We start from the raw sequence: 27,981 nt of genomic DNA, 5'->3' as shown, positions 1-27,981 counted from the left end.
TCACTGTCCATTCATTTCTCTAATCCTTAGTTAGCTGTGGTGCAGTTCATCTCAAAGCAGCTCGTACACTTTCACCACAATGGCGGAGTGCTGCCTTTCTGAGGAGGAAGAGGAAAGTCTCAAGATTCACCGAGAAATACAGAAGCAGCTCCGCAGGGATAAAAGATTATTTTACCGGGAGCTGAAGCTGCTGCTCTTAGGTGAGTGTCAGAATAGTTTGATATTGACTTATAAGTGTCTCACCTCCTGAGACAGTAACAACTCACAAATGGACAGACAGGTAGAGAGATAGATCCTTTAATAATCCTTTACAGGAAATGACAGTGCCACAACAGCTTCAAGACAGACATAACAACACATATTTCCTCAGATAGCTTACATACTTAAAAAGATAAAATGCAGTAAATACAATAAATAAATACTAGGAAAGTGCAAAGTTATTTTTGCGCATTGTAAAACCGTATAGCAGCTGGGACAATAACTAGTTTCAATGATAATGTGGATATTACCATTAAAACATAGCCTGTGAAAAAGTGTTCATGGTAATAGTTATGGAGAATTTAATTATATAAATTATTTAGTTTTTTGTTCTTGTAATGAACTCGGATTGTAAAAGTGAATTTTGTTGTTGTTATTGTTATAAACATAGTTATGCATTACCTACTACAAAGGCTTTTTTTAGTAACTACTATAGTTTTGTTTGTTATTATTTTAATAACTACGACATAGTTATGAATAACCTACTACATAAGTTTTTTTAAGTCTTTTTTTGTGATTACCATTGCCTATATCACTATAACAGTACAAGCACCCTCTCACCAACACCTACTCGCCTGATAAAAAAAAACTACTAAAACTAAAACTTTTCTATTCTCGCTTTCTGAAGATGTTGTTGTTGTTATATTTTGTTGCCGCTTTATTGTTCAGCCACAACCATAGCTTGTACAGTATAAAAGAGCCACTTCTGTGACATCACATCACGCATAGGTTTTCTATAGAGTGGAAATGAAGCCTGCATTTCCCTGTAGCCTACAGGCTGCTTGTTCCTGTCTATTCAAACAAGGAAGGAGAGGTGAGGTTGAGGGGGGAAACACAGCCATCTAGCTTGATGATACGGAACTTGCACACTAAGAGCTAAGGAACTTGGCTACCAGGCAAGCTTTCGGGGCTCTACATATTCTGTAGCTCCCAATCTGCAGTGATGGTTTCAGCCGGCATCTGGTCTATTTTCTCTGCAAAGTGCAAGCTAATTAGACATACACCAGATGAAACAATATATATCAAAATTAGCCTCAAGTTGATACTCCATTAACTTAAACTGAATTTTCTGCACTTCCGCATAGGCTTCATGTGGAAGTCGAGGAGGTTGCCATTTGGCTACAACCTTTTTTAATACGTCCATAGATACTACAGAATGATGTTTTAAATTAAAAAAAATTCTGTAAATATGCCAGATTTAGCCAGAAGGCTAGTTTCCATCTGCAGTCCTTGGCCAGATGTAACAATAGGCTCCCTAAAAAGCAAATAAGCAAATAACATCAATAATGTTGAAAGGATTTTGATTTTTGTGCATGTCATATTTCTGGCATTGCTTTGATCCTATTTAAATTTCTCATCGTCTGGTTTCATTTGTCTATAGGGACTGGTGAAAGCGGGAAGAGCACTTTCATCAAACAGATGAGGATCATCCATGGCAGTGGATACAGTGAAGTTGACAGGAGAGGCTTCACTCGGCTGGTGTTTCAGAACATAGTCACAGCCATCCAGGCACTGGTCTATGCCATGAGAACCCTACAGATTGACTACATGGATGAAGAGAACAATGTGAGAAACTGTACAGCGTTCTTTTTAAGGACAAACTTAAGTTAGTCAATTTAGACTAGGCACATTGAAACTTGTCTTTTCACATATCCCCTCTCAAGTTACCACTTGGAGCAGTCGGGGTTAAGTGCCTTGCTTAAGGACAGAATGGTGTTGGAAATGCACATTTAATACTATTTTTACAAATAACACACTCCTTTCCGGTGCGGGGGATCAAACCAGCAAGCTCACCCTAAGCCATTGGATCGCCAACGTCATTAGGATTCATCCTCTGTGAGACATTAATGTCTGTACAAAATGGAAAATAAATCCAATAGTCATAGAGATATCTAGACCAAAGTGGTTAACTCAGCTTCTGTTAAGAGTTTTTGTTGGTGCCACCAAAGTCCATGTAGATCTAGATGAAATTCTGTTGCAGTTCTCATCCTCCAAACAGTCTCTTAATAATGTGATTTATGTTTAGAAAAATCCTGTGTGTGTGTGTGTGTGTGTGTGTGTGTGTGTGTGTGTGTGTGTGTGTGTGTGTGTGTGTGTGTGTGTGTGTCAGAGTCTTGCAGAGAAGCTGATTCAGGTGGAGGTCAACCAGGTGGCCAAATTGGAGACTTGGCAGGCGGATGCCATTAGGCAAGTGTGGAACGACCACGGTGTTCAAAGGTGCTACGACCGCAGGAGGGAGTTCCAGTTATCGGACTCTGCCAAATAGTGAGATATTTATGTTGCTAATACACCGGAAATTCTCCTTCACAGAATTAATTCCATTGCAGTGTGACCTTTTGCACTAATTTACTCAACTTTAATGTGAGGTATTGCAATATTGGAATCCCCAAGGATGGAAGATCTAATTTCACCATGTCTGTAAGTGACAGACAGGTGGAGCTGTGCTACAGGGCCCTCCCCCTGTACCTTTCATAGTCAATCATCCCCTCTAAAGCCCCTGGGACTTATTAGGGAGACAGCCTTTGCTGTGCAAAAGACTTGCCTTTATGAGGAATGGCCCAAGACACAAACAGTTGGGGCCTATCCGAATAGTATTTTTAGCATAGGAAATTTCCTTTCCTATCGAGATGACCCGGACGTACTCGGCAGATAGGTGATCCGAATTCTCAAAATGCTTAGGAAAGGCATAGGAAAGGAGCCTCGATTCATCCTTTAACCCTCCTTTAGCATAGGTTACTCCGTACCAACCTATGCTAAAGGAAAGGAAATAGTGGTATCCCATAATCCTTTACAGCGGCAAGATTTAAAGCAACAGGCCACCGCCGGAGTTTACCGACTCTACACGAATACGAACGAGAGGTAAAACAGAAGAGAGGAGAGGAGAAGAGAAGAGAGGAAGATTTAACTCGGCTAAAACAAAATACCCCCCTCCCCTCCCCCATTAAGATAATAAAGAACTCATAAAAGACCAACATCATAATAGTTATTTTCGTAGCACATAATTTACACCATAAGAAAATAAAATACCAACTTCACATTTAATGAAGTTACTGGGGGCAGTTCATTTCAACATCAACATAAGTGTAGCCTCTTTTTATTCCACATGTGAATTGGGATATATGGGAGTGATTCTCACTCTGTTGGCGACAACCTGATTAATTAAAATCAATATGAAAAGAACGCATGGATCAAACGAGCGCTTGTTGTAGTCAATTTTCGGAGAATAGTGTAGTTTCACGCTACTGACTCACGTCAGCAATACTCGCCGTCGCGCAATGACGTCGGTTAGGAAAAGTGGAGTCGAATTCATTTGAAATAGTGCTGTCTTTTCCCTTGTTCGATAGGAAGCACCTTTCATATCTCCTTAACCCCGATGATGCTTAGGGGTAAAGGTATAGGTTCATAGGTTAGGAGATTGGACTATTCGGATAGGCCCTTGGTCTCCTTTCCTTAAAGCTTATGACTGACTTGCATACACATGTAGAGCTTGTACTGGGCAAACTGAGTTAAGTCTCTGAATGGAGGTTGGTGAAAGGCTGATATTTCAACTATGAGACACCTATTGGCTGACTCCACCACCCTAGGCAAAAAAGCTGCATTGGGCCGCAGATTACCTTGGAGAGCCCTGGAGCCAACTGCAAGCAGGATAGACGGTGAAATGGCGAACCCTTTGTTCACTCTACTGGTTCCTTAGGCAGAGATAGTCCGACACACGTCCTTTTGGTAAGCACGCACGGAGAGAGTTTAACTTGCTGTTGAGTGATTTATTAAACAATAACTCCGGTTGACTTTCCAGGAAATAATAAACATAAAAACTCCAAACAATGTCACTGATTTTGCGGCCAAAACAGGGTTCTTACTATACAAAAAAATAATTTTCAATGTGAAATAATATGAACTAATGTGGTAACGTGGTCAAAAAACTGTTGGCTCCCTGCCTTCCAAACCTGAACAAAAGCAAAATCCCTCCCCTATATGAGGGCCTCCAATAGGCTCAAGGTAGAGCACGACACCCCAGGTGACACAAAATACTAATCACCACATTCAAACAAAATGCATAAATATACATATGAATAAACATTTGATTAATATTTCATACACTTTGTAATTCGTAAATCATAATTTAAGCCATAAACTAAAAATGTATTTACTTAAATATATTAAACACAAAAAACCTCTGGTAACACTTTACAATAAGGTACACAAAAAAAGAGTAGTTACCCTTCTAAAAAGGGTAGTTTACTACTAAAGGTAAACTACTACTCCTAAAGGTAAACTACCCTTTTTAAAAGGGTAACTACTCTTTTTTTGTGTACCTTATTGTAAAGTGTTACCAAACCTCTAAATGGCTCCAACAGACGGTTTGACAACACTTGAAAATCATTCACACGCTTACCTGTGGTTAACGCTACGAGCAACACTGTTTTGGGTAACACAAACTTTTGCCACACTGCCTTTATAGGCTTAAATGGATTTCACAGAGGTGCAGGGGCATGGAAACCGCTGGGGGTTTAGCCGGCCCAAGCTCTCCCGTTTGGTGGATCTCCAGTTTACAGTTGTCCATTGGGGGAAGCTTACTCTTTTAAGGACTGAACAAGTACCAGCTCATTTCATTCATGCAGACAGGTACTGCTTGTAGGAGCTGTTTAGAAGGAGGATGGGATTCCGCCTCCATCATGTTTGCACAGCTTGGTGAGTCCTGTGGCTGATGGGTGCTAGTTGAGGCTTTTGCGGTGCTTCCTGACAGGCAGGGATATTGATGCTTGTGTATGGTCATATCCGCGCGAAAGGCCGCGATTTGCAGTAAATAAATGTCCACATGTGTCTCCAAGTGTCTCTGTAGGCTATTTAAAAAGAAATCAAGCAAGACTAATGATAATATTAATGAATTATAGGTTATCGCATCACAGAAGGCCTATTGGCCTATAATAATACAAAAACACCACCATAACTATGTTTACACTTAAAAAAATTTTTTGAATGAAATGCAAACCTCAGTTAATCATTTGCTCTGAGATTCACACAGACTGAGCAGTCTTTTTTAAATGTTACAAATTGAGCTAATAAACTGAACTTTGAATGTTTTTGCTGCAGAAGTTATCTCAGCTAATTTTTGTTATCTAATTTGATAATAAGGTGATTGTATGCATAATGCTCGTGCCAGAAACTCATACAGTGGTTTTGTACAGATAAATAAATAAATAAATATTAGCAGGTTCTCAATAGCATTTCAATTTAGGGGGGGGCGCGAAAAAATGTCTGTCCCCTAGGGGGGGCATGACAGAAAATAATTGAGAACCAATGGGCTAAACTAACCAACTAATGTAAACTGAACCCCAGTAGGCTTGCCATAGGATATAAGCTTCACGGTAACAAAAGACACCATTCATCAAATACAGGGAAGCGAGAGTAGCATCTCGCCCTTACCTGTACACTGCTCAGAAAATACTGTGTAGCAAGTGAATGAACTTATCACGAAGGACTTTCTCAGGTAATCCAGGCTGATAGCCAGTAACTGTGTTAGATTGTGTAGCCTTTTCACAGGAAGAAAGCAAGAAATGGTTTAGAGGGGATGGTCGATTGTGATAGGTTAACCGCCGGGCCCTGTAGGACAGTTCAACCGGGCTGTCACTGACATACCTGGTGTTATCGGAGCTTCCGTAGGTGGACACGCCAAGGCAATTCCCAAAGTGAAAAACTGAGCCAAGTTAGAAAAATAACTTATTGTATGGTTGATGTTGAAATTTCTGTCTGACATTATTTCTGATGCGGTCAGAATATAAAACTTGATCAATTTGTGTTAACTTTTCAGTTACCTGAGTGACTTGGACAGGATCACAGCCCTGTTTTACATCCCCACCCTGCAGGACATCTTGAGGGTCAGGGTCCCCACCACAGGGATCATAGAATACCCCTTTGACCTTTCAGCAGTTATCTTCAGGTACCGTAGGATATTGTGCTTTTTATTACTGATTAAGTTAAAAAGTTGCCAGGTTTTTTCGATCTCTACCCCAGAATGTCCTGTCTGACTACGTATTAAAAACTTGAACCGAGGGAAAATTGTGGATTTGGTTAAAATAATTCAGCACTATCACAAATTCAAAAAGTGCTTATGTTAAAGTTATAGTTTGATTGTTTGGGAAACATGCCCATTTGCTTTCTTGGGGAGAGTTAAGTGAGAAGACTGATACTAGTCAAATGTCGGTTTTCTAAATACGACCCTGGGTGTGAAAAACATGATTAGCTTTGGCTTAGCTTGAAGATTGGAAACTGGGAAAGAAAATGTAAGCGCATTTCTCGAATGATATAACTATCCTTCAATTGTCTAGCACATTTTTATTTGTTATGTGTTATGTGTAGGATGGTGGATGTGGGTGGCCAGCGTTCAGAGAGAAGGAAATGGATCCACTGTTTTGAGAACGTCACCTCCATTATATTCCTGGCGGCGCTCAGCGAGTACGATCTGGTCCTTTGCGAGAGCGAGAATGATGTGAGGTCAAAAGCATTCACTAATGTTTCCATACATCCATCTCTTGTCTAAGACTGTTGGCCTTCTTCTTTCAGAATCGACTGGTAGAGAGTCTCGCCTTGTTCAAGACCATCCTCTCATATCCCTGGTTCCAGGAGACGTCCACAATCCTCTTCCTGAACAAAACAGACTTGCTAGAGGAGAAAATCGCACACTCTCATATGGCAACCTTCTTCCCTGCCTTCACTGGTTAGTCTCTTTCTTCTCTGCATGTGTTTAAAGAGCATCCACAGCTGAGATCATCTACTATTTACTGCATCATACTTCGTATTCAGAGTTGAGCTTAAACTGTTAATCGATTCGTCCATCAACAAAAATAAATTATTATTACCTAGGGGGCAAAAACCATTTTTTTGGAAAAACAGACATGGAGCGTTGTAAAAGGTTGTTCACCAGAAATGATATCCAGGACCTTCCAGGATCCCAACCTGGGTGGACAACCTGGTGAACTAGCTGCTGGAAAGCTACAGGGGGCCGACATAGAGCAAATCAGAACCACTGTTTAAGTGAATGGGGATGGGCTAATAAGGGAATTTTTTAAACTTATAGATATCATTATGAAACTTTGCAAGTTGATTACTGACATTATAACAACAACTTTTTGTATTACAGTATTTTCCAAAACGTTTGAATAAATATGAAAAATCATCAATATCTTAATAATGATGCGTACATTTGCATATCTGCAAAGCCCCAAAATCTAGATGTTGGACAAAAGCAGAGTCAATTTGTTTTTACATTTTGAAAACAAAACAAGTGTCCAACTGCCTGAAGCCTTTCCTGATCACAGTTCAAATTTGATCAATAACCCATAGAAAATGAATTTTTTACACTGTTTTTTCCAAGGGAATGTCTAGCCGTTTCCTAAAATACCAGCTGGAGACTCCAAAAGGACACTTTTGGTCCATAGCACATGAAATGTAACTGTGTAAAAAATGTATTTTCTATGGGTTATTGATCAAATTTGAACTGTGATTAGGAAAGGCTTCAGGCAGTTGGACACTTGTTTTGTTTTCAAAATTTAAAAACAAATTGACTTTGTTTTCTTCCAACATCTAGATTTTGGGGCTTTGCAGATATGCAAATTTACGCATCATTAGTAAGATATTGATGATTTTTCATATTTATTTAAACATTTTCGAAAATACTGTAATACAAAAAGTTTTTGTTTTAATGTCAGTAATCAACTGGCAAAGTTTCATAATGATATCTATAAGTTAAAAAAATCCCTATTAGCCCATCCCCATTCACCCCCATTTACTTAAACAGTGGTTCTGATTTGCTATGTCGGCCCGCTGTAGCTTTCCAGCAGCTTGTTGACAAGGTTGTCCACCCAGGTTGTGATCGTGGAAGGTCCTAGATGTCATTTTTGGTGAACAACCTTTTACAACGCTCCATGTCCATAAAATCACTTTGCCCCCTGGGTATATGTCTTTAGAACTGAATATCCTTTTGTTTTCGATAGTTTGTTAGGTATCAGGACAAGATCTTCAAAGGTTCTGACACACTGTACTGTATACTGAGTGTCCTTTATATTAGGGGAAATGAATGGGTTAACAAGAGTATGATTTGAAACATAGCCCATACACAGATTCCCTCTCAATTTTGACCATGTTCAACTTCACATCTGCGAAAAGAAAAAAACCTACCGTACTTTTCGGCCTACAAGCCGCGACTTTTTCCCCGTTTTTCGACCCTGTTATTACACAGCACAGTATATATTCTGTAGCTACTGGGGATGGGCGTTAGTAATCGAGTACTCGAGTACTCCTCGTTTCAAATGATCTCGATTGGTGGATGAGGAAAATAGTTTTTTGTTTTTTTGAGTGTTTGTAGCCTTTAGGCCGGCCGGCCGGCCGCCCCTATTTTAAAATGTTATATACGTGTACAAAACGGCACAAAACGGATATAAAGTTTAACAAAATTAAATATTTTGATCCAAGTTAAATAAACTAAGCGTTGTGTCAAACAGAAACCGCAAATAACTGCCACCTCCGTGCAGCGCAGCCAGTGTGTGGTCTCCACAGCACCGCGGAGCTGAATGCGGTGCTGGAAAACTTGGAAAATCACGTAAAGAAGCCAGGCTGACTTCGGGCACATTCGAGCAAACGACATTTAAGAAGCCTTTATTATGGAATATAGGATTGAGATTCAAAAACCGACGGTGTAACGTTCCGTTAACGAGGAATTAGTCGCGGTAATTAGTCACGGACAGGAGTGATCATTACGCGGTTGGATATACTAGCCTACTACTTCTACTGCTTTTGTGAGTTATTTAGCCTATCTATGTGTTTAGATTGTAGGACAATAATTGTATTGTATTTGCTGCCCTTCTTATTTTAAATGTCTATTTTGAATGTTAGCCAACTACAGCCCATGCTTTTTTTCTCTCTCTTTTTTCTCTCTCCACCGCAGACCTACTCGATCGGTTTAAATTGTGGCCCGCTTATTTAATTACTTTCAGTTAGGAAAATGTGTTTTAAACTTGTGGAAAATAAATCCTTAATATCATATGGCAACTGTGACTGTTTGACATAAGCATTGAGCGCTTTATTGCGGTCAACCGTTGTTCTGTAGACAGATGCGTTGCGTCCTAAAAATAGAAAAAAGTTTAACGAGGAATGATTGATCCTCGAGGAATGCAAGCGATCACACGAGTAGCGAAAACACTCGTGCCCATCCCTAGTAGCTACTATTGCACAAAATGGTAACACTTACATACGTTATGCAAATATGCAACTTGTTTGTTGAAATGTGGGAGCTTCCTCAAGCAGCCATCTCTTTCCCGACAATCCCCTCTGTGCACGAACTCTTACATATGGTAATTAAACATTATAACACCTGCGGCTTATTGTCCAGTGCGGCATATAGTACGGAAAGTACGGTACTCAATGTTTGTTTTTTATAGTTTTTAGCTAGATAACTTGCTGCTTGAAAAACACTGTGCGTTAATGTGGTGACGTAGGGATGAGGGAGGGGACTTCTTACAGCAGTCACTGACAGGAAGTCAGCTTAAATAACCATTTTGCTTGCTTAATAAGGTTGTGAGTTTGGATATAGCCCATTCACAGATTTCCTCTTAATGTTGACCCTGTTCACCTTCACAGGGCCTCAGTGTGACGCCACATCTGCTAGAAACTTCATCTACCAAATGTACAAGGACTGTCACAACGGGCACCCTAAAGAACTTTACCAACACTTCACCTGCGCCACGGACACAGAGAACATCCGGCACGTCTTCAAAGACGTTAAAGATATGATCCTAATTGAAAACATTTCCAATTTTGGCCTCCGATAAGGAGTTTTCTTAAAACAAAGTTGGTGGTGCCCCCCCTCCCCCCCAGGAGTGAGACAGTCAAATATTGTAACAATTTTAATAGAAATGTGTATTTTTTATGTGCTGATGGTTTGCAACTTGTCGAAATACATCAACGAGAAACAATCAGACAGAAGTGTCAGGTAATTCTTTTTTTCTAATGCTATGGGAGAGAAATGGACAACTGCAGACAAAAACCTTCCAGATCCAAACCTTATCTACCGTTCTACAATCCAGCCAAACACATGACGCCATTATACACTAGACCTGCAAGTGACAACTATTTTCTTTATGGATTATATTTTTGGACGAATCAATCCTTAATCCCTGGTGCTTATTAATTTTTCTAAATGTTTCAGCTCAATGAGATATTTGATAAGAATTTAGCATTTTCTTATGCAGGTTTGTGTTTTCTTTGGGTAAAATCACTTAAAGCTGGGGTGGAGGATTTGGGGAGAAAATGGCAGTTGGGATAGATATTTGAATCCAAATACCTCAACCGCTCCACTTGTTTTCTTTTTTTCCCTCCCCTATGGTCCCTCCCTGACATGCTCTACATCAACAAAGTCGTGCCAAAGTGAATGGACAGTCCCAACAGCCAATAAGAACAGAGAATCGGAGCCTCGCTCTGAAGTGTCAGCTCATGTTAACTTTGATCAATCAGAAATCATATACCCCAGCTTTAATCAACAGAAAATGTTCTTATTAAATTGAGGTATTTCTCTATAGACTATTAGCAAATACATATTCAAGAGTGCAGGGTTTAGGATTTACTTTTTCAGAACAAATATGGTAGAAATTGAGTGTTATATTCACAAGTATTTATTAATGATTGTATAATCACTTGAAAATAAAACAATGTTTATTTACCTTAGAATCAGCGTATTATATACTGTATGCATAAGAGCAGGTTGCACCGTCAGGTTTCTACAGAATACAAAATGGACAAACATAACGGCCTTATGCGTTGATAGTGGGTTTTGGCTTTTTAATAATTTGTTTATCTGCAATTATAAACTGTAGGTACATTATCAAGAGTTGTTAGTAATTATTTATTCAGTCATACAAGAATGCTAAATTCACAACTTATAACATTTTAATATGAAATAATATAAATAAAAAGTTGTCTTGTTTAAGAAATAGCATCCATATTAGATCAGGATCATTTTAAATCTCTGTTGTGATAAACCTACTGTATGCCTCAACTAAGTGGGCACTGCACCAATTTCACTCATTTTCCGTTCAGTTTACCCTTATTGAGGGAAACTACACAGTGTGAAAAACAGCTGCGTAATGGTGATGCTTTCAGGCTTATATGATCAGATTGGATTTCGTAACAGAAACTCTGTTACCATCTAGAGATGTAGAGTATGAGAAATAGGGGCTCTAACCAGCACACTAGAGTAAATGAAATAAATAAGAGTTTTTGGTTCTGTAGAGAAAAAGTATCTATGTATCTTGGCCTCTGCTATTTCAATTTTTGACCATTCTTTTGAAAATACACTTTGTGGAAGTGCATTTAACCTTGTTCTATGGAAAACCTCTCAGTCTTTCTCTTCAGGTAGTATTTGACCTACAATACAGTCATTAGTGTTTTAGGTAGAGTCAATTGACCTACATATAAAAAGACACGTTGATGGTATGCCTGGCTGTTCAACCCTTGCACTCTACCTCATTGTGGGCAAAGAGTTTAAAATTCAGCAGCCAATTGGAGCAAGGATGTGTAAGCAGATACACATTAGCTGTCTGTCTACAGAAAAACTAATCTTGCATTTCAGTCAGGAACCTGCCCATCCACGCACCTCCCATACACAGAAGGAATGTGGAATGCACCTGAACTGGATCCCGCACAAGGAAGAATGACTGCTCAAAGTAGTCAACACACCTGTTACGGGACGGAAGCTTTTCCTGGCTAGTCAGGGGAAGATGATCTATGTCCATTCATTTCTCTAATCCTCAGTCAGCTGTGGCACAGTTCATCTCAAAACAGCTCCTAAACTTTGACCACAATGGCGGACTGCTGCCTTTCTGAGGAGGAAGAGGCTAGTCGCAGGATACACAGAGAAATACAGAAGCAGATCCACAAGGATAAAGAATCATTTGAACGGGAGCTGAAGCTGCTGCTCTTAGGTGAGTGTCAGTATAGTTTGATAAGTGGCTCACCTTCTGAGACACTAAAAATGGACAGTAAATAGTTTTAATTATAATGTGGATATTGCCGTTAAAACATAGCCTACAAAAACATCTTGGTTAAACTCCAGGAGAATGTTATTACAGCAGGCTGTCTGAATTAAATTGTCAAGGTGATTCTGGTTATGTTGGGCACAACACCAGCACACTTTTAGACATAAACTTTACACCCAGACTTGTGTTAGTCCGGCTGGAAATTGGAAAATCGTCAGTAATGATGAACCTTTTAGGGATTTCTGGTGATGAGCCTCTTGTTAATGAGTCATTGACTGAGGGCGGGAAGCACTTGCCTTTTGCTCAGTGGCACAAAGCTGCTGATTGATACATTTACTTGCACACAAACATTCAGCATCCCTTTAAACAAATAAAGTAAAAATGGTGTTACTGGCAACACATGGAGAAAAATGACACTTAAATACATGATAAATAGGGGAGAACGGGGTAATATGTCACACGGGTTGGTTGTCACAATCGTTATATCTCGGAACCAGAAGACGCTGTCTGTGAAATTTTGGTATGTAAATATCCAGAATTGGGATTAGAGGTCACCTACATAGTCTTCCTTGGAGTTAGACTGCTGATTTTGAGGTGAGAGGACTGTTTGTGTTTTTCATGTCAAATTGAAAATATTTTGCTCCTCAGTATTTTTCTTCTAGGCTTTTACACAATGGGTTTATAACGAAACACTTGTTACTCATACAAAGTGTGAAGGGTAAACTATAGTTTAGATCAGGGGTCTCCAACCTTTTTTCAACTGAGAGCTACTTTGAAAAAATGTAAGTGGCCAAGAGCTACTTGTATCAAATCGCTAATATTTATTTACATAGCACACATCAAATGAATTAAGCTTCTGTTTGTACACGTGTGAAATTGCATACCTAATGCTTTTCATAAATCATTTCCCATCAAAGGTCCAAGAACACATTACTTTACACTTTTTGTGGGCCACATATCACTGAAAATTGACATCAATGTCTATTACACTTCTTATTGTGACGCAACAGTGTTTCCCCCAGGAAATGTCTTAGTCAAGGCGGTCACCACCCAGGTGTGGAGGAGGCGCGGCGCAACGCGGCGCGCTGAAAATTTTGGGGGTATTTTGCTCAAAGATGCCAATACGCACTACAGAAATAAACAACTGCTTATTTGAATAAAACAGACAACTGACCTTACAGTTGTACATTTTTAAAGTTCCTTTTTGGATAGGGGGCTGTTGTGAGATTATTGTGGACAATTAGGCCTACTGTGATAATTTATAATTCATTAATGGTTATTATTAGCCTACTTGCTTGATTTCTTTTTAAATACAGAGGTTATTGGTCGTTTAGGAACATGTATTTCCCAATTTAAAACGTAAAAATAAAGCAGCATTGAAAATTCAGAAAATAAATCTTGTATGGCTACACTAGCAGGCTGTTTTACAAATAACTCAATAGTTGAAATAATAAATAAAATGTGTTTTCCCCTTAAAATGATTAAATACATTTATGCAAAGGTCAAAGACAGTGCATGCCGTAGTCATGCATGGCCGCATGCAGAGCCGCAGAGCAGCACACACACCAGCTGATAGAGAAACGCTTTGAGACACATGTGAACATTTATTTACCGCAAATCGCAAAGTTTTGACCATGGGAAGAGGTGCATTTACCTTCATCAGATTTTTAACTTGTTTAAAAAAAAAAAAAAAAAAAAAATCTTTTTTTTTTTTTTTTTTTACAAGTCGGTCAACCTATCAGGCGAGCTACTGAAAACCCGCCCGCGAGCTACCGGTAGCTCGCGATCGACCTGTTGGAGACCCCTGGTTTAGATTGTGGTTAGCAAGCTAATTAGTTGTCAGATGGTTGTTGGCCTTGATGCTAGCAAGAAATTCAAGTTGGGGTTGGTCGTCACATGTTATCTCAAGGCTGGAGCCAGAAAAGGAACCCAATAACGAAATAAATTGTCAAGCTGTATCCTCACTGACACCCCAGAGAAGGAGAGAATAGAGCAGTAAAAGGCAGCTAGCATGCAAAAGAAAAAAGGGCAACAAAATCAAAACAACCCAGTGCATCCCAAACTAGACCAGCTGCCAAGGCTACAGTAAGTTATGTAGGCCTATTTGTCAACTTGACAATGCAATTAAACTTTAGTTTTACTTTCTTGCCTTCTTTTTAAGATTATTCCCATTAAGATAACATTGTGACAAACAACCCCAATGTGTAAGGATGTCTTTGATGATTTATTTCTTCTTTATTACAATAAGATAGAAAAAGTGAGGGGTACACATTTCAAGCCAACACCTTAAGCCTCAATTTAATGTAGGAATAACCATTGAAAGATGTTTAGGTGATGAGCAATTCTCACTAGAGTAATAAGTGTTCCTACTTACCCCGTTCTCCCCTACATATTTATTCATTTAAGGTTTGTAGCTTGCACACACCTGAATAAACCAACTATATAGTATATGCACCCACTCACCAACAACTACTCCCCTGGGGGGAAAAAATACACAATTTAAAATTTCTGAAATAATCCTGTTGTTATTTTTTGCCAAAATTCTGTTCAGCAACTACAGATTATTTTTTGCACGTCCTATTTCTGGCATAGCTTTGATCCTATTCCATGTCTCATCCTCCGGTCTCATTTGCCTATAGGGACCGGTGAAAGTGGGAAGAGCACTTTCATCAAACAGATGAGGATCATCCATGGCAGTGGATACAGTGAAGCTGACAGGAGAGGCTTCACTCGGCTGGTGTTTCAGAACATAGTCACAGCCATCCAGGCACTGATCGATGCCATGAGAACTCTACAGATTGACTACACTGATCAAAATAACATTGTGAGAAACTGTAAAGAGTTATTTTAAGGAAATACTGATGTCCTTGATGAAGCTCAGTGTGTCACTGACGCGTTAACAAGACTTTAATAAGGGTCAAGCCAAGCTTGCACTCTGTAAAGGCTGCACTAAGGTACAGCAGCGCTTTGAGCTGAATGATAATGCATGCTCACAGGTAATGTTAACCATGGTGATCACGTCAGTTAAGATTTGTGTGTGTGTGTGTGTGTGTGTGTGTGTGTGTGCATGTGTGTGTGTGTATGTGTGTGCATGTGTCAGAGCCTCGCACAGAGGCTGAGCCAGGTGGAGGTATACCAGGTGTCCACATTGGAGACTTGGCAGGCGGATGCCATTAGGCAAGTGTGGAGCGACCACGGTGTCCAAAGGTGCTACAACCGCAGGAGGGAGTTCCAGTTATCGGACAACACCAAATAGTAAGACATTTATACAATATGAAATTCTCCACCAGAGCATTACAGCTCTTGCGGTGCACTTGTTTCAAAGTTGTGGACACTGACTACTCATTAAACTTGACAAATAATTAATGATCAGATGTTTGTCTGACATACCTTTTTTTGAGGTCAGATTGGATTTAGGATTTAAAAGTGCATTATTTTTTATTAACTTTTCAGTTACCTGAGTGATTTGGACCGAATCACAGCCCTGTTTTACATCCCCACCGAGCAGGACATCTTGAGGGTCAGGGTCCCCACCACAGGCATCCTAGAATACCCCTTTGACCTTTCAGTACCCCTTGCCCGTAAAAAAATAATATTCAGGTAGGGATATTGTGCTTATTATTACCTGTCACATCAACAATGTGTTTTTCAACTTTGCGTGTGCTCTGTGGATTAGATGCTATTTTTTTCTTTCATTGTCACCTGTTTAGTGACACAATCCTTTAGTGAATCCGAAGCCACTCTAGCTTTTCTCAGCTTTACATTTAGTGTCATCACATACAATATAAAACACAAGTACATTTCCCAAATTACACAACTATTCCTTTAGTAGTCTAGCAGCTTTTTATTCGTTATCTGTTATGTGTAGGATGGTGGATGTGGGTGGCCAGCGTTCAGAGAGAAGGAAATGGATCCACTGTTTTGAGAACGTCACCTCCATCATATTCCTGGCGGCGCTCAGCGAGTACGATCAGGTCCTTTACGAGAGCGAGAATGACGTGAGGTCAAAATCATTAAAGACTGTACTGCTCCTTGATTTCCAATGCCCTGGCTACATTTGCTCAGAGTGACTCTTATGTTATTTACTAATGTTTCCATGCATCTGTATCTTAAGACTGTTCTTGCCTCCGACTTTCAGAATCGACTGGAAGAGAGTCTCGCCTTGTTCAACACCATCCTCACGAGTGAGTGGTTCCAGGAGTCGTCCACAATCCTCTTCCTGAACAAAACAGACTTGCTAGAGGAGAAAATCGCACACTCTCATTTGGCAACCTTCTTCCCTGCCTTCACTGGTAAATCTCTTTCTGCCCTACATGGTTTAAAGAGCATCCACAAGCATCTATTATCTACTGCACCATATATACGGTCTGTCGTTTTATTTGTCCGAGTATTCTGAGCTGAGCTTGAACTTTCATTCGATTAGTCCATCAACAAAAATAAATAAACTATTTCGATGTTCGATAAACCCATAATTGCTTTCCCCTGTAAGAGGATTTTGCTGCTTCTCTTTGTATAACATGTTATAACTGAATACCCTTTTTTTGGACAGTTTGTCAGATAAAATAGCAATTTGAAGACACAATCTTTGGCTCTGACAATATGAAATGTCTATTGAGTGGCTATTATATTGCGAGAAGTGAATGAGTTGACAAGGGGTTTGAATTTCCTCAAAATACACGGATTCCCTTTAAAATGTTGACCCCGTTCACCTTCACAGGGCCTCAGGGTGATGCCACATCCGCGAGAAACTTCATCTCCCAAATGTACAAGGACCGTCACAAGGGGCATCCTAAAGGCATTTACATACACTTCACCTGCGCCACGGACACAAAGAACATCAAGAACATCTTCGAATCCGTTAAAGACACCATCTTCATGGAAATGTTGGACAAATTCGACCTCAGCTAAGGAGTTTTTTTCTCAGGACAAAGCTGATAGTGTTTCACGTCTAAGAGGGAGGAAGTTTGTTTTTCTGGTACCGACACACGCTGTAATGCAGATAGCAGTGTCAGGTAAGGCACATTTATCACACCACTGATAAACACATACATGATGTGCCATATTTTTTTGACACGGCTCAATGAGTGATAAAAAAACAAAACAAGTTGCTTTTACATCAGTACTGTTTGACAGACGATAAGTAAATAACTGGTGTGACAGTGGTTAATCTACTAAGAATTTAACACACCTTGCCTTGCAGCTCTGGGAAGAGAAAGTAAAAGAACAGTTTGTATATTAATGCTAATGTTTTTATGTTTGCCATCAATAACTTAAGAATATTGATATTAAAGCCACATGTAACATGTTTTTAAACCAACTGGATTCTGCGCTGTTCCTTATCTTTGCTATCTTTGCACATCATTTTATTTCGACGTTAACAAATGTGTATGTACAGTATAAACAGTATATTTATAAGAAGAAAATGAGGTTGCATGTTCAGAAATGACTCACTTATTAACAAAGGACTGTATCGAGGCGTCTCAACTCTATGCAGGCGTGACCGCACTAATTGGCACGCTGTGGTAACAACCTTTGTACTTGACAATAATAAAACCGTGTGCAAAGGTCTGACAGGCTGCTCTCAGTTTTCCCTGTCCCCGGAGAGAACAATGCCTGTTCCCACACGGAAGGTGAGACTGCCTAGTTGCTATTGATTTGCAATGCTTGGTAGCTATAGTTTACTAGCTTTAAGTTCCAAAAGTTCAGTGCCAATGCAGAGTATGAAGTTGCCTTATAAACAGTGTCATGGAAAGCATCAGATATTTGCTTTGGGTCAGTCTTTAGTTTCCTATACCAGCATGAGGTACAACTGTGAAAATGATCAGCACATGCAATGTCCTGGTTTGATTGTTATTGTTCCTCTTTTTTCTTTCTTTTTCTTAAAGCCTGAGGGCTAATACAATCAGCCAGGCTCACAAATCTACTGTCTTTAATAGCACTCCCACAATACTCAGGGATAGAAATAACAAAACATCGACACACACACACACACACACACACACACACACACACACACACACACACACACACACACACACACACACACACACACACACACACACACACACACACACACACACACACACACACACACACACACACACACACACAGTTTATCCCAGAGGATAATAACGACACTGCAAAACTCCCTCCTATAGCCCTGTTCAGTTGCACTGCCTGAGGAAGCTGCTGTGCACAGAGCTGTTATAGCAGGTGATCTCCCTTATTTGGTAATGGCCCAGATCATGTGACCACAAAATGGTGGAAGCTGTGAGCTGTTTGCAAGCTGAGCATCTCCACCGAGAGGCTGGGAGCAGGAAATAGGCAGGGAACTTGGAAGTACATCCATGCTCTGAGACGCACGAGGACAGAGATTCCCGAGCCCCACTAGTGGTGAGTAGATGGTTCCATTATTCCGTGGAGATGACATAAAGAAAAGAAGAGAAAGAGGGATATGCTCTTGTTTTTTTTCTCACAGCCAGCAGACAGGAAACGAGAGTGAGGGAGGGGCTGCTATCATCAGCACTGTGGTCCTGTGCTGTATGCTATGGGAGGGAATGTGAGGCAGCTAAGCATCCTCCATGGAGGATGCACATAACAGCTGATGCTGATTTTTCTTATTCTGCAATAATAGGATGACGTGCCACTGTACATTTGTTATCTGTGTTTATATATGCACATACTGTATGCTTATGTGAATCATCTTCCTGACTGTCATCCCCACTTTCAAGGGAGCAACCATTCAGGAATTTTTACACGCTATCCTTGTTCCAGGCACAGTGTTACCGAGGAGGAACAAGGATGTTTCTTTTTTCATGCGAATGAGCACACGTGACTCACTGTGAATTTGCATCTCTGCCCAATCTGTGCTCAGGCGAGCGTGCATTCATTTCTCTTTGAATCAGCACAAGAGAAAAAAGGCAGCGAGGAGGGGGGAGAGAGAGAGAGAGAGCTTGTCGTGATGTAACGAGCCCCGCTCCTCCCACTCCCCTCAGCATCCTCCCCCTTCCCCCGGTTTGAATGGGAGGATTATTCACAGCAGATGATGACCTTTAACCTCAAGATCTTTCTCATTTTCACTCATCCTTCTGTCTCCCTGCTTCCCCCCCGTACTGCTCTTGTCCTTACTCCCCCCTGTTCTCAGATAACTGTGGATAGAATACATTAGGATAGGTGTATGGATTAGGTATAATCCCTACACCATGTATGAACACATGTTTGTGTTTGTGGAGTTATTTTACTTATGCTTTATAGTATAGCTCTACTGAGATTGGATTATTGAAAGGGTTACTGCAATTGATATTTAGAAGTAAAACAATTAATTATTAAAGGGGAAGTAAGTGATATTTTCTTTGTTAAACTATGTGTTAAATCACTCTATATTCATACAGCAATTACTTAAACAGTATGCACAGTTCATAACACAGGTCTCCCAGTCATTCAGCTTTGCAGTAATTGCCAGTTAAAATTTTGAGTATCCCACTCGTTTTATCCAATCAGGAGACAGAGCACTATAAAGAGGCGGGTCTCTGTGCCCGTGAACGATGACTCGCTGCTCTCGATCAAGATACTATCTGAAGAACAAGGCTGAATGTTCATGTGGTGGTGACGTAGGGATGAGGGAGGGGACTGCTAACTGCAGTCAATGACAGGAAGTTAGCTAAAAGGACCATATCACTTATTGCTCCTTTAAGATAGATATGCAAATAGAATTTCAAAGGCATTCATATGCCTTAAATTTTTTTAAGAAGAACTGCGACCAAGATTAATACTTACTATACTAGTGATACAGTTCATTGCATTTGCACTCTGGTGGACAAACTATGTCATAGTGTCACTGATTCTAAATGACCTCAAACTCCCAGGTTTGATCTTGCTGGCAACCCATTAAAAGTAGAGGAATCACAGTCTGCATTCACCACCAGGTTTGTTTTCGTATCGTAGGAGTCCAATTAATAACTGTAATCATGCTTTCATAGGTCCTCCCGGGGATGGACCTGGCATCAGGGAGTAAAATGAACTCTGAAGGGGGCGAAGGCAGACCCGGTGAGTCAACCAATCAGATTCAACGCAAACCAACAATTATTATTTTCTATTATCATAGCTCTGGAAAAATTAAGAGACCACTGCAATTGATTGGTGCTTCTTGTTTAAGTACTGACAGTTATGTGTTTGAGTGAAATTAACATTTTTGTTTTATTCTATAGACTACTGACCAAATCATTCCATATAATTCCCAATCTGAATAAAAGCCATTTAAAGCATTGCCATTAATTAATGTAGAGATTTCAATTCAAGAAAAATCTGGAGCGGTCTCTTATTTTTTTTTTTACCAGAGCATATCGATATCTAAAATGCCTTGACCCTATAGAGAATAACTGGTTTGATGTTGTGTTTTGTTTTGTGTTTAGTCCCTCCCACCTCTCTACCCCTGCAAGGAGGTGCCGGTCAAAGGAAGAAGCTGTCGGCCCCTCGTATCAGCCTGTCACTGGACCAGAGCGAGGACGACTTGGGGGAGACGCCAGACGATCTGGACATTAACGTGGATGACCTGGACACTCCGGATGAGGGGGATTACCTGGACTACACGGACCATGAAATGGACTGGGAAGGTCAGTCACTCACCTTACATACACTGTCGCTTCTTCAGTCAAAGTAATATCACAACTGATATAGGCTAATGATACTTTTAAACACTGGTTTGATTTAAGTCTTTTTTCACAGCACACATGTGGACTTGTCATAGAAGGGAATAGCATAGGTGTAAAAAAGAAAGAAAAAAAAGAAAGAAAAAAATTAGATTAACTATTTCTGAATCCCATTTAGCGCCTTCAGTTTCAGGGCACTGGTATTGTGGCATGCTGGCTTACTGTCACAACGTCAAGGCTTATTGGGAGACTTTGAAGGGAAAAGAGCCGTCGTTAATGTTATTAGTAACACTTCTTCATTTGCTTTTCTTGCTGCTACAAGTCAAAATGTCTGCAGTGGAAAAATAAGGCCCATGACAACAGTATTTGGTCTTCTGTCATATCAGACCCCACTGCAGCCACTAGGAGTGGGACAAGCGAGCCTTATGATCCAATTCCGACATACAGCGCTGAGGAAGAGCGCCAGGACGGCAAACTGTGGAGGACGGTGGTCATTGGGGAGCAGGAGCACCGCATCAACATGAAGATCATTGAGCCCTACATGAGAGTCATCTCCCATGGAGGTGACTACCAAACAACCATTTTACTATTATATACTGATATCAATATCACTTGTATTTAGAAAATTATTTTCCAAACAAACCTAATATTGGCTGTGAAATAGGTGTTGTTATATTCACTGTCCGAGTAAAAGATTCAGTATTACCACGCACTCGCTGCAATTAGAAATACTACGAGGAATTTTTAAAATGTTTATGTATCAATCTCATTTTCCCAATGATGATCATGAATGACCTGTAACAGCAACGAGACCATCAGCGAAACAAATACTCTTTTTATATAGTTATTTTTAAGGCCTTTGTTTGGATCAGATATTTCCCGGAAACTTAGACAAAACAATTTACGGCAGGGTTACCGAATAAATAAACCTGTTTCCCGCACGCTACTTAATCAAAGTTAACTTTTCTTCACCATCGTCATATAACCATTATTAATCTTACATAGTCACATACAGTATAAATACATTAACTCAACTCGATGCATCCTGAGGTCTCTCTTTCATAAGCTTCCAGATCAAATGCACACGCTGCCAGCATGCACTTCCAAAAAATGTATGACAGCAGCAGTACACATTCTACAGTTTCAGTCAAAGTAGGCTATCTGATAACAGAAGTAATCATAAAAGTTATGGTGTACTGTATCACAAATATCTTTTGTTTTCAAGATGGCAGAGAGATGCCTCATTTTAGAAATTCCTCATCTTATCTTGCAGACCTAAAATGAGGAAATACAGAGATATAGTTGAAGGCAACTGAGATGGAAAATGATGCTATTAGTATGTTCGTAACAGATCTACCACTTATAGTTTAAATTATTTTCATTTTCGATTTAATACCTTTTTTAATTAGTCGATTCTTCTATGAAATGTCAAGTTGTGAAAAATCTTAATCATGATTCCCTAAAGCCCAAGGTCAAGTGTTCAACTGTCAGACTCACAGTCTCTAATCCAAAGATATTGAGTTTAAAATCACACAAGATAAATACAAGATGTGAGTCCTCACATGGGGAAGCTAAAAGCAGGCCATTTCTGTCATTTTTGTTTGAAAAAAATAAGCAGAATCAATTACCATAGGTGCAGCTTATTTCTTCTGTTTATTCTTGATTTGCCAAGGAGCGTTCAACCTATTCTCATGGTAGCGTAGCTTTTCTGTTCAACCATTTATTAGTGTCACCTATAGCTGCATTAAGACTGCAAGATTAATTAAGGGACGTAAATCGGACCACACACTCAAGTCTCACCATATTGGTTTCCACAGGCAGGGGCCCCTTATCCCGTTCTTCCCTCATCGGGCCCCATAAAACCCCAGGGCCATGTGCTTGTCTTCAACAAGCAGCCATATTATCAATATGGGTGGAAATCCGACCCCCTCACTGTAGCAGGTAGTGCGTTTTCTTCTCACTATGCTGTGGGATTAAGTCGTCCAATGAAAACAGAGATGTCTGTCACTAAGCAGTCAATACGACAAGGTCTGTCATTTAGATAAAGGACCCTCTGTCTGAGTGACACAAAACCTGGTGATAAATGGGCTGGCAAATAAAGGGAAATTACATTAATCTGAAAAGTAGGGAGAGGAAAACAGAACAGAGCGACAGTCACAGGTCACAGATTTGCAGATATATTGAACAAAAAAGAGAAAAATAGGAGTGCAATCGAACACTATGCTGATTAGGTCTGGCTCTCATCAATAATGGAACAAGGTCAAGTTCACTGTTAATACTTACTATTCTTTTGTGTGTTTTTTAATCAAGGCTACTATGCTAACGGAGTGAATGCCATCATAGTGTTTGCAGCCTGTTTCCTGCCAGACAGTAACAGAGAGGACTACCATGACATAATGGAGAACCTCTTCCTGTGAGTATTACACTGTAATGACTGGCACTCAGTCATTTACTTCTCAATAAAAATGTGGTCATTTTTAGCGAATCATAAAATCAGACACTTATTAAATGTTGTCATTAGGAAGTTGTCACACTTGTTGCTGCTTGCAGTAACATTATTGATTCGGTGTATAGCGATGCTAGTGACATGGGCTGTCCCTCCATCCACTATGATCATGAGAGATATCACTAAAACACGACTATCAACAACATTGCATGATTAACATCTAACAACACCGGTTTGACTTGACTTTTTTAGTTTCATACCGATAGCCAAATACCAGCAAAAAACTATGTTACCATGCAAACAGTCACGGCAAAGATAGTGAACATGCCTGCCACAAACTAGCATTGTCATTGTCATGCTTACATTACATTAAATCACCTCTTCAAATCAGCCAGGACACCTCCGAGCACGGGAAAACTACTTGAATAAAAGTGATGGCTTGTTTGCAAGAGACTTCCCTGTGTTGACATCTTGGCTGTTGTGCTGGAACATTCGACATTTCATGCTTGGACAGTGTGTTTGGGATCCCACGGGCTGTTCTGCGATAGATATTGAGTAAGCTGGCATTTTCGGAGAGTTTTTGGACAGATATGAAAGGAGGTAAACCGTAGTGTCTACAGTTTCCGATGCCAGATGGCTTGAGGACTGATTCTGAAGAGGAGTTAACTATGGCTGGGTGGCCAATGGTATGCTGCTGGATCCCAGTGGGAGAAAGATGATCACAATAGTCACGAACAAAGTGTTGGAGAAGAAGCAGGGTCCAAACTGAGCCCCAAAGTCATTGAAGTTAGATGAGTCACTGAGGAAAACTATAGCGCCCATGTTAGCGGAGGATATGGTCAACTTTATTTTTCAAAGCAGGTTGCAACGTTCCCCTGCTGACTGACAAGAAGGAGAGAAGGTGGAGGGGGTTGGCTAGATAAATGAGAGAAGAGATAACAGTGTCGTTTGCTCTGGATCAGAGTATTGGATTTGAGGGAGGAAGGCGTCTGATTGAGCTGCTGAGATGATACGGAGAAGGGGATTAAAAAAAGTAAGAAATTCAAAGCAAAACCGCTCATCCATGAAGCAACATCTGCACCATGTTTCTCGTAGGTCACATCAAAAACATGGTCCAAGGCATTTCTTATGCTTGGATATCAAAATCTTTTTTTTATTTCATCTTAATTTGTAATAAAAAAAAAAATTGTATATGGGATTTAGCCGATTGGACTACATGGCTGAAATGGAAGGGCTTTTGAAAGAGGCATGAAGATATAAATATACAGTGCAATGTTTTGTTCAAATAACAATTGTATTCCCTCAATGAGTCCTTTTCGTATGTTGTTAGAGAAAAATACATATTAACTGTGTTCTCCTGAGATATTCTTTAACTTTCTGTATATGCATGTGTGTGTGTGTGTGTGTGTGTGTGTGTGTGTGTGTGTGTGTGTGTGTGTGTGTGTGTGTGTGTGTGTGTGTGTGTGTGTGTGTGTGTGTATTTTCAGCTACGTGATCAGCACACTGGAGCTGATGGTGGCAGAGGACTACATGATTGTGTACCTGAATGGAGCCACACCCCACAGAAGAATGCCCGGCCTCGGCTGGCTGAAGAAATGCTATCAGATGATTGACAGAAGGTCTATCCCTTTCACATCTGATATGTGATACTACCTTTGATTTCATAAAAGATAACAGTGTTTATTTCCCGAAAGCATTTGAAACCTCCTAATGACAGTGAAAATGAGCTCCAACATGGACATAAACACACCTCACGTCTGCTGTGTTTTTCCTCAGGCTCAGGAAGAATTTGAAATCCTTCATTATTCTCCATCCATCGTGGTTTATCAGGACAGTTCTAGCCATAACCAAGCCCTTTATCAGGTAAAAAATATGAATAATTATTTACCGTGCTAGCTTTTTGTACTAAGGATGTATTTTAATGACGTTCAGTGACCCGCTGGGTTTTCCTTGACTACATCAATCCGGATTTATTTGTTAAAGGAATAGTTCAACATTTTACATTTTTAGCTTTTTGCCTCACTCTCCGGCCCAAGAAAAGGTGAGAGAAACTGTTGCTGTAACTGTGCGTTTAGTGAGGTTTTAAAGTTTATCTTTTGACCTGCTCCCCTTGACTACCAGTGTTTGAGCTAAGCTAACCTGGATGAGCAACTTTTGCTAATTTCTAAATAAAAAATGCATGCACAGTTATAGGAACAGTTTCTGTTGCCTTTTGTTAAGCAGGAGAGTAAGGCAAAACATCTAAACATTTAAAATGTTGAACTTTCCCTTTAAAAATCTCAACTTCTGAATGGATTTCCATGAGACATCCAAGACATTTCATGTTCCATCAAGGATATATTTAAATGAATTGATCTTCTGACTTTTCCTATAGTGCCATCATCAGGTGAACATTTGTTACATTAATTAGAATTCATGTGTGTGTGTGTGTGTGTGTGTGTGTGTGTGTGTGTGTGTGTGTGTGTGTGTGTGAATGTGAATGTTTTCTTCTCACAGCACCAAATTCAGCAGTAAGATAAAGTATGTGACCAGTCTGGATGAGCTGCAGGAACTCATCCCCATGGATTGCGTCCAGATCCCAGAATGCATCATTAGGTAGGTCCCTCTGCCCTCCCCCACCCCCCCATCCCCCAACCCTTCCTCCTTTAAGCCTGAATCTTCTTTCTAAATGGCTTTATATTCATCTTGTCAATATGAACTCTCACCTCTAGCGTCGACAAGGAACTGAAGGAAGCGGCAACAAACTCAACGTAAGCATGGACTCTCTTGCCCTCTCATTACCTCCCTCTGCGCGGGGCCCCTATATATCCTTGGCTGGTGCACTCATTTATCAGATAGGTCACTTTTTGGATCACAGAGACACCTCTGCTGGACCAGGGCCGATTTAAATTTGTCTACGGCTGCAATTAAAGGAGAGAGACAGGAAAAAAAAAGCTAAAGATGCTAAGTGCGTCTCTTTATCTCATTTATCATTACAGTAAAATAAATGAGCCGGTCCTCAATGCATAGTGATCTATTACCCTGGTAATAAATGCGGCAACGAAACTGTAGACTTCACACACTAATCATTGGCTGACTAATTGTGCCTTGAATCATAAGTTGCGTGTGTCTTCTATAAAAATAAAAAAATACAACACAAGCGCATTATGACAATAAATCCATGCCTCTAACAAACACTACATTTTTTCCCTTTCATTCAAGAATGAATAGTTTTCTGCTGGGATCGGAGCCAGCGGCAGCAAGCAGAGCAGAGTAAGTCCTCTCTTAGACGTTTAGGTTCACACATGGAAGAGAAATGGCCTCGTGTCCACAGTCTGTCACCCAAACATAAACATACCAGTCTTTAATGTCTCGGTTTTTTCCTTCCATCTTTCCAGGAAACCAGACCAAGCCCTTGCCAGCAGCTCTTAAACCCCATCATCCTAAATGGAACGGGGCCACCTCAATGTTCAGAAGTCACTGTTGTATTCTACGGGTGAAGCTGCAAGGCTCGTTAAGCTAGTGTGTATGTGTGCGTGGGTGTGTAAGTGTTTGTCAATTAGACACTGGAGTTTTAATATGAGAAACACAACTTTTACGAATACTTGTTCTACAATACCTACACTCAAAGAGTTAGACCGTATACTTAATGGCTGCCGTAGCATCTACTGTTCCTTACACCTGCAGCCCTGAGTGATATAACGTCAAGTGTGACGCTTGGCTGCGCCTACAGAGTAGCATCATTGTTCACGGTAGGGTAGGAAATGCAATTACACACCAGGCAGTGCACTGCGCAAATCCATTTGTAGAGTCGATAGTGTTGTAGCTGTGTGCATGAGAAGCAGCAGAGCAATAATATCACCGTTTGCTGGTCACACACCCACAGTACTTCAGATAAAATGTGTGATGTGTGTGTCAACAATCGTCAATAAAAGAGCAAGTGTTTTAGCCACAAAATATATATATATATATTTGCCATAGATGATGACCAACTATTGCATTTAAGCTATCAAATCCTCTGTCTTAATACTGGAAAATAATTCCAGAAATAGATATTTTATCTTTTAGTGTCTAGCTGAAACCAAGGAGGGATAAGTTAATATGAAATCAAGTTTTCAGTGCAATGTGAGCGCATGTGTTTTTAGCTGTGTGTGTGTGTGTGTGTGTGTGTGTGTGTTTTCTGTCAAATAAATAAACATCTCTTCAGGAACAAACCTCAGAAGAAAAATTAAGATTGGATTTCTGTTAAGCACAATACCTTGTGTGTTCGTTTACGGCGTGTGTGTATGTGTACGGTGTGTGTGTGTATGTGTGTCTACACGCATGTGTGTGTTTGTGCATCGGTGCATGTCGCCTCATAGATAACTGATGGTCCTCTTACACATGAGTGTTCTACTGTGGTTGTGTTGAGGATGTGCAAAGCAATTATGGATCAATGTAATTCAATAAAATTGACTGAACATCTAAACATTGTTTTCAGTCATGATTTTCAATCATGTCCAAATTGTTAGTTTGATTTTTAATTGTTTTTTTGCTTAACAATGAATATGTCCGTTATTTTGCTCCATTAAATCAGGCGTTAGTCTTTTAAACTACATTTTTTTAAAGGCTTTATTCGAAC

General features: G+C 40.1%; 3 protein-coding genes across 3 annotated transcripts; all 3 read left to right on the top strand.

Moving 5' to 3' along the window:
* Positions 1–75: 75 nt before the first annotated feature.
* LOC307265350 (guanine nucleotide-binding protein subunit alpha-14-like) lies at positions 76–10,790 on the top strand. Its single transcript, XM_080047051.1, has 7 exons — positions 76–200; positions 1,640–1,824; positions 2,369–2,523; positions 6,071–6,199; positions 6,619–6,748; positions 6,823–6,976; positions 9,895–10,790. Exons 1-7 carry the CDS (start codon positions 80–82, stop codon positions 10,083–10,085), a joined length of 1,065 nt encoding a protein of 354 aa, XP_079903177.1. The 5' UTR covers positions 76–79; the 3' UTR covers positions 10,086–10,790.
* A 1,199-nt stretch (positions 10,791–11,989) lies between these two features.
* LOC307265348 (guanine nucleotide-binding protein subunit alpha-14-like) lies at positions 11,990–17,828 on the top strand. Its single transcript, XM_080047049.1, has 7 exons — positions 11,990–12,233; positions 14,927–15,111; positions 15,388–15,542; positions 15,741–15,887; positions 16,156–16,285; positions 16,426–16,579; positions 17,005–17,828. Exons 1-7 carry the CDS (start codon positions 12,113–12,115, stop codon positions 17,193–17,195), a joined length of 1,083 nt encoding a protein of 360 aa, XP_079903175.1. The 5' UTR covers positions 11,990–12,112; the 3' UTR covers positions 17,196–17,828.
* prune2 (prune homolog 2 with BCH domain) lies at positions 17,213–27,654 on the top strand. Its single transcript, XM_080047052.1, has 11 exons — positions 17,213–17,299; positions 20,267–20,333; positions 20,699–20,899; positions 21,322–21,498; positions 23,246–23,348; positions 24,869–25,000; positions 25,158–25,244; positions 25,878–25,976; positions 26,093–26,131; positions 26,583–26,633; positions 26,759–27,654. Exons 2-11 carry the CDS (start codon positions 20,279–20,281, stop codon positions 26,790–26,792), a joined length of 978 nt encoding a protein of 325 aa, XP_079903178.1. The 5' UTR covers positions 17,213–17,299; positions 20,267–20,278; the 3' UTR covers positions 26,793–27,654.
* The last annotated feature ends 327 nt before the right edge of the window (positions 27,655–27,981 follow it).

The sequence above is a fragment of the Ammodytes marinus genome (genome assembly GCF_949987685.1).
Source record: "Ammodytes marinus genome assembly, chromosome: 18".
NCBI classification, from domain to species: Eukaryota; Metazoa; Chordata; class Actinopteri; order Uranoscopiformes; family Ammodytidae; genus Ammodytes; species Ammodytes marinus.
Note: the sequence above shows the minus strand (reverse complement) of the source record. Positions and strands in the feature narration are given on the sequence as shown.

Excerpts from the sequence above, each read along its gene's own strand:
- LOC307265350 (XM_080047051.1), top strand. The coding sequence starts at position 80 with ATGGCGGAGTGCTGCCTTTCTGAGGAGGAAGAGGAAAGTCTCAAGATT. Across the intron at positions 1,825-2,368 it reads ACATGGATGAAGAGAACAAT|AGTCTTGCAGAGAAGCTGAT; the intron begins GTGAGAAACTGT and ends TGTGTGTGTCAG. Across the intron at positions 6,749-6,822 it reads TTTGCGAGAGCGAGAATGAT|AATCGACTGGTAGAGAGTCT; the intron begins GTGAGGTCAAAA and ends TTCTTCTTTCAG.
- LOC307265348 (XM_080047049.1), top strand. The coding sequence starts at position 12,113 with ATGGCGGACTGCTGCCTTTCTGAGGAGGAAGAGGCTAGTCGCAGGATA. Across the intron at positions 15,112-15,387 it reads ACACTGATCAAAATAACATT|AGCCTCGCACAGAGGCTGAG; the intron begins GTGAGAAACTGT and ends TGCATGTGTCAG. Across the intron at positions 15,543-15,740 it reads TTATCGGACAACACCAAATA|TTACCTGAGTGATTTGGACC; the intron begins GTAAGACATTTA and ends TTAACTTTTCAG.
- prune2 (XM_080047052.1), top strand. The coding sequence starts at position 20,279 with ATGGACCTGGCATCAGGGAGTAAAATGAACTCTGAAGGGGGCGAAGGC. Across the intron at positions 20,334-20,698 it reads AGGGGGCGAAGGCAGACCCG|TCCCTCCCACCTCTCTACCC; the intron begins GTGAGTCAACCA and ends TTTTGTGTTTAG. Across the intron at positions 26,634-26,758 it reads GCGGCAGCAAGCAGAGCAGA|GAAACCAGACCAAGCCCTTG; the intron begins GTAAGTCCTCTC and ends CCATCTTTCCAG.